We start from the raw sequence: 12465 nt of genomic DNA, 5'->3' as shown, positions 1-12465 counted from the left end.
ATACTAGTTTTAACACTCTGCAGAGGTTGTACATCTTTACCCATGAGTCGTGATTTACCCTTTCGCCCGAGGTCATGAGTCTCTTAAGCCCCTTCCTAGGGAGGTCGGCAGGGATCACTATGAAGCCTTTCAAAGGTTTCGTCTAATAAGTTAGGGCCATTAGATTCACTCGGCAGGCAGATATAGAGCCCCCCTTCCATGGCACATAACCCGTAGCCTATACACATGGAGAGAGGCCACACTATACCCAACGTGTCTAGCCATTCTTACGCAATTTAAGGTAACCGCTAACAAGCTAGAAAAAGGTTCTCATACTGAGCTAAAACCGGAGCCATATAGCCCTCATGGTTGTACGAGTTGTCCCAGCTTTTGCCAAGGGATAAGTCCTTATCAATCCAGCAAAAGCTAGAGTTCTTTCCACCCTTTATGTTCAAGTTGCTAGAAATCTTATTTTATTGTTTATTGTATATTCAAATATTCATGTTACAAGATCATGGATTAATAATCAAGCACTAGCAAGAACTACCCAAATGCATATCCAAATAGGTAACAAGGAATCCAGGGTAACAATCATCTATGATTTTGCTAAGGTCATCAAGGTGGACACATGCATATGATATATGTTGTATTAATTGTGTATAGGTAACAAGGATAGTCCCAAGTTATACTTGCCTTGATCAAAGCTCTCCTGAGCCTGTTGGTCTTCAAAAGCTTGGTCTTGATCACCAACCTACGGCTCACCGTCTATTCCCGAACAACAATCAACAACACGCAATCCAATGGAGACAATCATACACAAAGCAAACAAGATATAATTAGAACATTACACCAAACAGTAGTAAAATAAAGATAAAAGTTTATGAAAATATTCTACGCAGCGCTACGATCACACAAACGTAAAGTTCACGAAAATCGGAAGTAAAACGTAGAAGATATGAATTTTCCAAGATTTCCTACAGAGAAATAATTAATTAAATGCTACTGCAGAATTAAAAAGTTTCAAAACAGTAAACTAATACTTCTAACATGTAGAGCTCGCTGAAACGAATCTAACGAAATTTGGATGGACAAAAACGGAGTTAAAATGAGCATTTTATGGCCTAAACAAACTCAATGGCATTTCTGTAAATAGAGAAAACATATTTTCAATGAAGCCGATCGGAATGCGCCTTCAGAAAAAAACGGAAACCGTAATCTAAAGAAATGTGAGGGCTCTTTAACAAAAATACCCCCCCAAGGGGTATCTTTCTATCTCGGCCGCAGGATCTTGATCCGACGGCCGAGGGTGCTCCCAGGGGGCAACGACGGCGGGCTGGACGCCTTCTTGCGTCCCGGCGCGCCGTGGCCAGGGAGCCTTGAGCTCGCCGACGTCGGTGGGTTTCTCAATTCTGTGCACCAAAACGCGAAAGGAAAGCACTAGAGGGACGAGGAGCTCACCGCGAAGTCAAGGAGGTACTCGATTGGGGCCGAAGGGCAAGGAGCGGGGCTCGCGGCGGCGGCGGCTTTTGGCGAGATTCCGAGGTTCGCGCTGAGGGCGGCTAGGGTTCCCTGGGTGCAACAGATGGTGAAAGGAGGTTGCGGGGTTGAGGGGAAACGCTTTATAGCGCTCGGTTTGCGAAGAGAGCAAGGAAATCCCGAACAATCCGGGATTGAACGCGGCTGCAACGGAGTCCGGCCCGGTTCCGACTCGAGGAAGAAGAACAGGGCGCTGACAAGCGGGTCCATGTCGTCAGCCGCAGAAAGGAGGGAGAGGGAGGGAGTGCGCGCGCGGGCTTGCTGGGCCAGGGAAGGGAACTGGGCCGCGCCCGGCCGAGGGGGGAAAGGGTTGGGCCGCAGGGGAGAAGGGAGCAGGCCGGGGGCTGGGCTTCGGCTGGGGTTTTGTTTCCTTCTTCTTTTCTTTTAATTCTTTTCTGTTTTCTTTTCTCAATTCCTTTTCCAAAGAAGCTTTGAAGCAAAATAATCAAAATAAAAACAGAACATATAGTACAAAATAATTATGCTCCAACATGAATGCAAAATTCACGTTTCTAAACTTACGATAAATTTTAATTTGCACAAAATTATTTATTTTGCTAGATTCAAATGCTCACAAAAATTCTTAAATAATCAAATTAATTCCTATTAATTGAAATCAAAATTTTGGATGTTACAAGCACTTGATCATCTTGTGGTCATCACCACCATCACTATGATTCTCTAGGCTCCACCATTTGGTATGTACCAACCTCATCTAACCTACAAACACTTAGCATAGAGGCTAGTACTTTTGAGTTTCATTAATTATGCAAAATCAAACTCGGGCTTTCAACTAGGTAGTCGAACCCAAGCTATGTAATCCACCGGTCCATGGCTAACTTCTCAAGCATAAACTGCATACTTTGGCCAATAGCAGAAGTTAAAGTAATGCCAGAAAGCCTTTGGTATCTGCCCCATGTGTGGCCATCACTAGGAGACCCACATTAATCTATTCATGTAAGACAAGGCAATTTGGAACTTTTAATTATAAAACTAATGCAAAAAAGGGATAGGAATGGTTCTAAGATAGACAAGAGTTAAGTAACAACAACAAGTGTCATACTAAACCAACCTCCATCAATGAACAGGATGATGGAAAGGATCATCACAACATAAAACATGTTCACATCACATTGAAAGTACTAAATTAGGCTTACAACAAGTTTGTTCCAAATGTAGTCATACGCCTACACCACATAGTACACAAGCGGAAGTCTCTTATGGAAACAACATAAGTTTTGAATACATTAATTCGACATAAGGGATACATCAACATTTCAAACTTTCCAAAGTCTGTCCAAGGATGCCCACAAACGGTTTGACTGGGGGCCAAGGTACTAGCTTAATTATTCTACATACCTCGCACCACACCTCATTCCGAACCAATGGGGAAAGTTGGTCGCAACAAAGTACTTGGATTGCCAAAGCCGTATATGACAATTGATTTATACAAGTTTGTTCATGTATTGCTACCATGGATACATGGTCCTTGACCGGTCCAGCGAGCTACACCATTTAAGATCTCACCCGTCTTGCATTGGTCCAACCCTGTCACTAGCCCTCGATTTCTCATCATCTTGGTTAAGTTTCATATGATATCTCCAATATATGTTGCTTATAGCTCGTGGACAAACATGCCCCACGCGAGAGATGAGAAACCCGTCATCGTCTTGACTTCTACTGTTTAAGCAAATCAAACATGGATTATACGATACAAAGGTAAACAAGCAAATATTACAATGTATTGGATCAATCACAAGGATGAAAGCTCAATTAGGCAAACATAGGAATTCTAGTCATGTAGTAACATAGCAATGCATGAACTTAACCTTTAGGCACACTATATGCGAACTGCAAAACAAGTTAGAGATGCTTTGGTGCCTACCTTATAAGGGTTCAGGTGGTGGCTTATCGACAACATCTGGGTCGGCCTCCAAAGCTACAGGAAGATCAGATGGCAGTGGGATGCTGCTGAACTTGGAAGATACGTACTATAACGTCTTATGGTCAAGCTGCTTTAGAAACTTTACACTCGGATCAAATAATGATACAAGTTTTTCTTAGAAAATGTTGACAGACAGGCCTCGAATACGTTGTGCTGCTAAACCGCATCATTCTGTATGCTTTGTTTCTTTGAAATAAAGCGGGGAAAACTTTTGTGTAAAAGAGTATCAGAGCACAAGTTGATCCAATGGATCGAAAATGTCCTGAAACTTTATTTATCATTATAACAATGATGTGATAAACTTACATATACACCCTTCATGCACCTCTGGGCATATATATATGTCTATAGACTATAATCATCAATCATGTCGCACAGTCTTTTAGTAAGACCCGGAGGCATTAGTTTTCGTCCTGGCTGCCGGTGGCATGCAACACAATTGTCTCGATTGTGAGTCCAGGGCCGAGCCCCGACATGACACCCCACTGGCAATCCTTCCCATCATCGTGCCGGCGGCGGCGGCGGCGTATCTCGTCGAGAACAAAGATGATCGCCGTGCCCATCATGTTGCCGTACTCACTTAGCACGTGCCGGCTGGCCGCAAGCTTCCCCGGCTCCAGACCGAGAGCGGCTTCGTAGCTATCCAAGATCGCACGGCCGCCTGGGTGCAGCGCCCAGAAGAACCCGTTCCAGCCTTTGTCGCTCGCGGTCAAGAGGCCTAGTGGTGCCATGGAGTCAGCTAAGCACTTGCTTATGCTGCCTCGGAGAAGCCTGGGCACCTCGACGGACAAGTGACTGTCGACGAGGCCGTTCTCTCGTAGATTATCTACCACTGCTTGTTCAGTGCCCGGCAGTGTTGTCTGCGAGGCAGATACCATGTGAAAGATGGGGCGCTCGATGTGGTTTGCCGGGTCGTCGGCGCCGACGACGACAGCGCCAGCACCGTCGGCGAGCATGGTCATGGCGACCATGAGATCGAGGTGGGCGTCGTTCGGGGGGCAGAACCAAAGGATCTTGGCCTGAGTGCAGGCCACGAGCACGCGGGCGCCGCGGTTATTCTCCGCGATGTCCTTCGCCATGCGCAGCGCGGCGAGACCAGCCGAGCAGCCGTGCAGGTAGAGCAGGGTGCGGCGCACGGTCGGGCGGAGGCCAAGCAACCCCGCTAGGCGCACGTCGGCGCCAGGTTCGTTGGCGCCGGAGTTGGTGGCGACGACGAGGTGCGTGATGTCGGCCGCGGGACGGCCCCAGTCCGCGATCGCTCTTGATGCTGCCTCCGCGGCAAGCTTGGGTGCAGCGTCGGCGATGATACTTAACCTCGTTGTGAGCGATGGCAGCACGCGGTCGATCAACTCTGGGTGGGCGCCGATGATCTCCTCGGTGTGGTAGAAATAACGCTTCTTGATTCCTGATCTTTCACCTGTGTGCGAAGCGAGAATATTGGTGTGATTAGGTGAAACAATTTCCTCGTCGTTCTTTCACTGAGATGTGTTTTCCATTAATGAAACTGAACCAAGTTCTCACAAATCTTCTTCATCTTGGCCTTGAGATCGGCGAGGTGGTCGCTCTTGGTGACGTGAAAGAACCAGTCGGCGAACTGGTCTTGTAGCACGCAGTTCGTCGGGTTTGCCGTGCCGATGCCCAGCATGGCCGCGGGGCCATCGGCTCGCTGTCTCTGGTGGATGTCATGCAATACCGTGGCCAAATGTGGACTGCTTCGGCCCATGTCTTTTGCCTGACATAAAGCAGCTGAGCGTGTAGTAGCTCCATATGTACGGTGATTCGACCTCTATTTATATATAGAAGGACATGAGAACCGCATTTTTGTGTAAAATCAAGCGCTAGGCAGCCGGTGGGATTCAAAGTCGAGACCTCGCTCTCGGGTGTAGCCTCCTCTACCACTCCATCCTTTTGTGTCTATATTAGAGTTTGGTTCCCCACAATATTATCCTAAACAGAGCATACATTGACTATTTGAGGCCCTAAACGGATTCAAATGAAAAAGTTATCAACTACAAAGTTTTATAACTTTTTAAGATCTACAACTTTTATATTGATAGTTTCTCCATCCGAAGTCATTTATAAAATTTGAATTTCAAATTTAATAAATTTAAACGTAGTTTTTGACGACAAGATGATCTCAAATAAAAAAATTAGCAACTACAAAGTTTCACAACTTTTCGAGATCTAAAACTTTTATTTTGGCAGTTTTTTCAAACAAAGTCATTTAAAAAGCTCAAAACATTCAATTTCAAATTATTTTTACAGACGTAAAACTTTTCGTACTAGTGGGAGGCGCACAGAAAGATGCTTGACGTTGATCAATTAATTGTAATGGTGTGCATTCATGTGAAAAAGAATGCATGCTTGTGTGGTAACGGCCAACGGCTTATATGGCAACTTCCATTGTACTTTTTAATGTACACTTCACGTGATTCTTGAGTCATCTGGTGGAAAGCACGAGAACACTTTTCCAACCGAAAATGAATTTTGGAAGAGCACCAAGTGGCTGATGGACATAATGTTATGGCATTAGATAATTACTTACAAATCTGACCCACTGATTTTTTGAATTTTTTGAGTTAACTAACTAATTAATCTAGGAAAGCATAAAAGAAGAACCTATCTTCTCACCGCTCGGGTGTTTTAGGGGCACGTGACACCGGTGCGGTGAATGACAAACACTCGATTCACAACATAAATAAAAATCAAGTGTTTTTTATTCATGCAACACTCGATTTTTATGATCATTGGATCCAGATCAAATGAACCAAAAGAAATTATCTAAATAATGCAAAAAAATATTAAAGAAACAAAAAGAATTAGCCAGATTATTTTGTGGAAGCCAAATTGGAATATCTTGAGGATTACGCTCCAATCTAGCTCGAGCTCCTTGGTTGGCTTGCATCAACTCAAGCATCCTCTCTCATGACGGCGGTGAGATTCTTCATCTCTGCCAGCATTTGCTGCACTATCATGAACCCTTGCCGTGGTTGCGGTGGACGGTGGTGGTTGGGGAGGGTCGCCATTTGTGCCCATTCCCTGCCCCTATTGGCTTAACATCGTGCATCGTGTCCATGACATACCTCTTCATTAGACATGTGGTAAACAAAACTTAACACAACCGGTAACACGAATGCATTCATGAGATAACCATAGCAACAAACTTAAATGGATTAACATATTGTACACATAATGTGTCATGTACAAGGATTCTCATTGGACGTTATAAACACCAAACTAATATTATTACCAATCAAGTCTCACAACTTACGTAGCATAGTCAAGGACTACATGCATGCGCACATTGCATTTGCTTCTATGTCTTACTAGGGTCAAACGACATAGCATGGTTAAGCAAACACTAGTACACATAGTACACAGATGCTTTAAGCCGGTGGGGGCAAAAACTTTGCACAGACGGTTTTAGTTATACACTGCCACACGTTCGGGCATTAGCACCGGTCGGGAAGGGCCTGTTGCCCCGGTTCCCGAGCCGGTGCTGCCCTTCCGGGACTAAAGGCCCACCCTTTAGTCCCGGTTCGGGCAACCGGGGCTAAAGCTCCCCCCTTTAACACCGTTTGGTAATACCAACTGATGTTAAAGGGTCCTGCGCAGGGCTGCCACGTTACCAACCGGTGTTAAAGGGTTTCTTTTTTTTTGGTTCACTTCTTCGGTTCTGTTTATTGTTTTTATATAATATAATATATAATAATAGGTTTTTGCTGATACAATAATATATCTATATTACACGCATATTAAGCATATATAAATGAAAATTATAGGCTTAGCTTAATAATTAAGCTTTGCCTATAATAAAATGAATAGACCACATCAAAAATTAAATAGATATGTAAAAAGCTTTATATATATATATATAGTTTTATATGTACAAAATTTGTAACACATATATACATAGAGTTTTTTCTCCCAATGTCTACAAACGATACAAATGATCATCGTTGTTTGGAATAAGAGTTTCGTTGCCGTTGAAGTGAAACTCGCCGTTTGGATTGATCACTTGGTCGCGGAGAAATCCTGCTATCGTCTCTTGGATAGCTTTGATTCAGTCTTGTTGTAGGACCTTTTCCCTCAGCCATTCCGTCTTTAATTTGAAATAAATAAAAAAGGTATTAGTTATCTAAGTTATTCAATATAATTCAGGAGATAATGAAAAGAGACATGTAACGTACTCTGAGCGTCTCTATGGGTGTTTGATTGACTTGTGCCATCTTGAATTTGCACACGTAATATGCACATAGATTGTTCCCCCCTTCTTGTCTTAAACACCACTGTACGATATATATATAAAAATATTCACGACCACGACAATAAGAAGGCTAAATGTTAGCGAAAGTTTGTTAGCTAGTAGAACTTACTTGTGGATGTATTATGTTAAGCGGCGCTTTACATCCACTCAGATGTTCACGGTCAATGAATCTTTCCCAAACCCTATACACAGCCATGCATTGTGGATCCTAAACTAATAATTACAGAGTCATATTATGATATTTTTGTAGCTGAGATCGACATTACGTACCTTTGAATAATGTTTACCATTTGTTGATAATTTTCTTGTGGTTTTCTCATTGAGTCAAAGATTATTAACCGGTTCTTAGGAATTTCAATGACCATGAGTATCCAGTGAAAGCTGTTTACACACATATATATAGTCAGTCCTATAATGTAAAATAAAATATGGATGCACTTAATAACTATATAACTCACTCGAAGTTGAAGGAGAAGAGTATTTTTTGTTTTTCTTTTTGGTTCACAAAGAACCTCATAAGATTGGTGCAGACTTCTGTCTCATGATCTGCTGTCCACACTGCCTGCGTAGCCTTGAAAACAATATAAGGGTCAACGAACCCAATACTATTGTCATTTCTCATTCTGAGCTCTCTCATTTGGTGCCTGCATATATACATACAAATCCTAAGTGTGTAAGGATTATATACATGTAATTAAAGAAGATAGAAGTATAATAAAAAGAAAAAAAAATACTTACAGACAAAAGCAGCTGACAAGAGATTTGTCAAGAGCGTCGAGGTGACATAATTGGTGCAATTCTTCGAACTGCACGTATATGAGGTCATCTCCACGGAAGTAGTGATGTTGTCTAATACGAACAGAAATCCAATTCTCTCCCCTTTTAGACGCCTCAATGCACCATTTGTTTATTGCAAACATTTGTGTGCCGAGCTCGTGTAAACGCTTAGGGTCGAATAGACTTCTGCCCGGTTCATATCTTGCCCTCCATTGATCAACTACCTCGGTTTTTTCAAATGTTTGGCATCCAAGAATGGCGGCAATTTCTTCCATATTTAAACCACTCTGTCCAAAGTAACGCTCAAGGGAGTCTAGCTCAGACAACGGTAAGGATTTCTTTGGCATCAAGTCTTCATTTGAGCCGTATTGATTTGGCACAATCAAAGGGGGCACCGGTTTTGATACTTCTCCGAGCTGTGGGACCCCCTTTCCTACTCTCTTCTTAGGCTGTGAAGACTTGACCAGAGACCGCTCATAGTCCGAAAGTGCTGGCTTTTTCTGAGCTTCGCGTTGCTTCTTTTGACGGTCCGCCACCTTCTGCCTCAGTTCCGATGGCTTCACATAAAAAGTACGGCTTTTCTGGGTTAAGCCGTTTTTTCCTATCCTCCTTTATTTTATCAAAAAATTGTTGGACCTCAGCTTTGGATGTAGCAATTACCTCCTCTTCACTCTTTTCGTAAGGTAATTTTTCTGGCGTCTTAGCTCTCTTTGCTGAGGCAGCCTTCTTTGGAGGTGGGACCGATGACTTCGGTCCTTCTTGGGCGGACCGCTTCTTACTACCTCGCTTTGGAGGCGAGGGGACCGACCGTGCACTCTTTGGAGAGGGCGGTGCAGGCGGTGGAGGTGGTGGGGCCGATCTTTTTGGCGTTGGAGAACGCGGTGGAGGAGTTGGAGACCTCGGTGGAGGAGTTGGAGACCTCGGTGGAGGAGGTGGAGACCGTGGTGGAGGCGGTGGCGGGGTCGGTGTGGCCGCCGCAGGTGTTGGAGGAGATCCAGCATTGTCACCGCCTGCAGCACTATGATGCGCTGGGGAGAGAACTGGACTTAGGTTGGAGGAGTCCCTGCAAAGAAAACAATTACAAGTTTTGTGAGCAAACTTTTTTTTAATTTCAATACATAATAAATAATATAAGAAGTAAAATCACACACAAACCTATGTTGAGGAATAATTATGAAGCGCTTGCGCCAACAAATAAATGTCTTCTCAGCTTCACCTAAGGTCTTCTCTCCGTCTCCCCCTTCTATGTCTAGTGGCACATTGCCACAACCTTTCTCAACCCTATCAACCGAGACGCTAGCGTATCCACCAGGTACTGGTCGATTATGGATTCTTGGAGTTCTCGTTCGGTCGATAGGGTTGACAACAGCGATAGCCACCTTTTTGCTTGCATTCCCATCTGGTACATGCAGCTCATAGGTAGTAAAAGCCTCTGTGACATCATCCACGGGGAAGTGTAGCTTCGTGTCATCCTGAATGGTTGATACTTCCGTGGAAGCGCAACTGCTTTTCAACTGGCCTGGGGGGCTAACATTGACCTCAGGCTGTGATGTACCTTGCCCTTTCGTCATTTAACTAAGTGCTGCTTGCACTTGCCTTTGAATCTCTGCCTGCATCCATTCTTCACGAGCTTTCTCGCGCTCTTGTGACTGCAGAACAAAAGCTTCCAGTTGGCGGATCCGCTCTGCCTCCTCATCCTTCTTTCTCTGACGGCTTCTGTAGGTATCTTGATCGGCTTGGAATGATTGCAGCCACGGAACTGCCCCATAGCCTCTCGTACGCCCACCGTGCTCAGGATTTTCAAGCGCATAGGTGAGTTCATCCTTCTCCCTGTTAGGCATGAACTCACCAAACTGAACTGCCTCTCGTGCACGGACTAGTCTCTGTGCTGCTCTAGAGATTTCTTGGCCCCAAACTAGCGCCCCGGTGTCTGGGTCCACGCTTCCCCCATGACCGTAGAACCAATGCTTGGAGCGCTCGCTCCAATTCTTTGCTATTGTCTCGGGTGTGACCCCCCTAGAAAGCATCTCCTGTTCCATTCGGTCCCACTTGGGAACAACACTCTTATAACCACCTGATCCCATATGATGGTGGTATGCCTTTTTACTGGCATTCTCTTTGTTTCTATTGGCTCGTTCCTCGCCCTCTTCTGATGTTTTGTACTGCACAAAGTCATCCCAGAAGGCTCTCAGCTTTACATATTGCTTGAGGTTGAAATTTGGAGTCTCGTTTTTCTTGACATATTTATTGTACAAAGTCTTCTTCCAATTCTGGAAGAGTACTGCCATCTTCTTCATAGTCCAGTCATAAATTCACACCTTCAACTCTTCATCGTTGGTGTCGAAGGTGAAAACGTCTGTGACGGCTTTCCAAACTAAGTCCTTGTCACGATCAGAGACAAAACTGATCTCAGGAGCACCTCGCTTCTCTCTCCATTCACGAGCACTGATCGGTATTTGATCTCTCACAAGATATCCACTGTGACTAACATATTTATTTGCATGCTCACCAAGTGGTCTGCCTGTAGCTATCTCAAACTCAGAGATTACATAGCGGCCCTCCAACGGCTTCTTTGGCCCTCGTGGAGGTACGCTTCTCCCCGTAGAGGTCGATCCAGAAGGCTACACGTAGATATAGAAACAAAAATACTAAATTAATAACCAAGTAATAAGTCTAAAACCTAATGTAAGAGATGCATTAATTATATATGTTTACATTTACATACCTCGCCAGTATTTTCTTCTTGTTGCACGACTAGTTGTTGCTCAGGGGCATTGCCCTCTTGTTGCTCAGTAGGATTGCCTTGCATGATCTCGTGGTAATCAACAAAGTACTGACTACCGTCGTCGATCATATTTTGAATGGCAGCTTTCATATAATCAGGATCATCATTAGGACGGTCAGCCATTTCTATGTGTGCAACCATACATATATATATTCTATATAAGATTTGGTGGGTAAACACTATTAGAATATATTAAGCCAAGTAATAGACTAGAATTCATAAAGTATATACTAAAATATAATACTACAAAATAATACAAGAATAATATTAATATACTACAAATATACTATAATTTATAACAATTCAAAACACTACACATGTATACTAGCTAGAATGGAGTGCTCTAAAAATTAATACTGGAACCTTTTAAGCCAAGTAATACACTAGAATAATATACTAAAAAATAATACTAGAATAATATAGTACAAACAATAATATATACAAAACACTACTAGAATAAATTTGGTAGGTAAACACTATTAGAGTATATTAAGTCAAGTAATAGACTAGAATTCATAAAGTATTTACTAAAATATAATACTACAAAATAATAAGAATAATATTAATGTACTACAAATATACTATAATTTATAACAATTCAAAACACTACACATGTATACTAGCTAGAATGGAGTGCTCTAAAAATTAATACTAGAATCTTTTAAGCCAAGTAATACACTAGAATAATATAGTAAAAAACAATACTATAATAATATAGTACAAACAATAATATATACAAAACACTACTAGAATAAATTTGGTAGGTAAACACTACTAGAATATATTAAGCCAAGTAATAGACTAGAATAATATACTAAAATTCATAAAGTATTTACTAAAATATAATACTACAAAATAATACAAGAATAATATTAATATACTACAAATATACTATAATTTATAACAATTCAAAACACTACACATGTATACTATAGCAGCTAGCTAGAATAATATACTAAAACTATTACATATACTAGCTAGCATTCTCATTACTATTACATGTATACTATAATTTTTATGTATATATATACTTAATATACTAGCATTTTATTATTATTTTTAGTGTATATATATATATACATGCAAATCACTAAATAAATTGTAGAGTCCCATATATATATAAAAAACTGTGCAACAGTACTAGTAGTGCCACATATATATATATATATATATATA

At 42.3% G+C, this 12465-nt stretch overlaps 1 protein-coding gene across 1 annotated transcript; it reads right to left on the bottom strand.

The window, feature by feature from the left end:
* Nucleotides 3708-5209, bottom strand: LOC8056973 (bisdemethoxycurcumin synthase). The gene is made up of 2 exons (XM_002449569.2): nucleotides 4982-5209; nucleotides 3708-4877 (listed from the first exon to the last, which is right to left on the bottom strand). The coding sequence occupies exons 1-2, from the start codon at nucleotides 5181-5183 to the stop codon at nucleotides 3862-3864; spliced, it is 1218 nt and encodes a 405-aa protein (XP_002449614.1). The 5' UTR covers nucleotides 5184-5209; the 3' UTR covers nucleotides 3708-3861.

Source organism: Sorghum bicolor, chromosome 5 (assembly GCF_000003195.3).
Source record: "Sorghum bicolor cultivar BTx623 chromosome 5, Sorghum_bicolor_NCBIv3, whole genome shotgun sequence".
NCBI lineage: Eukaryota > Viridiplantae > Streptophyta > Magnoliopsida > Poales > Poaceae > Sorghum > Sorghum bicolor.
This window is presented reverse-complemented; position numbering and strand designations above follow the sequence as displayed.

What these genes read in the sequence shown, in the direction of transcription:
- LOC8056973 (XM_002449569.2), bottom strand. Translation starts at nt 5,183, where the DNA reads ATGGGCCGAAGCAGTCCACATTTGGCCACGGTATTGCATGACATCCAC. An exon ending in GGCCAAGATGAAGAAGATTT is followed by an intron (nt 4,878 to 4,981) that starts GTGAGAACTTGG and finishes CTTCGCACACAG; the next exon opens with GTGAAAGATCAGGAATCAAG.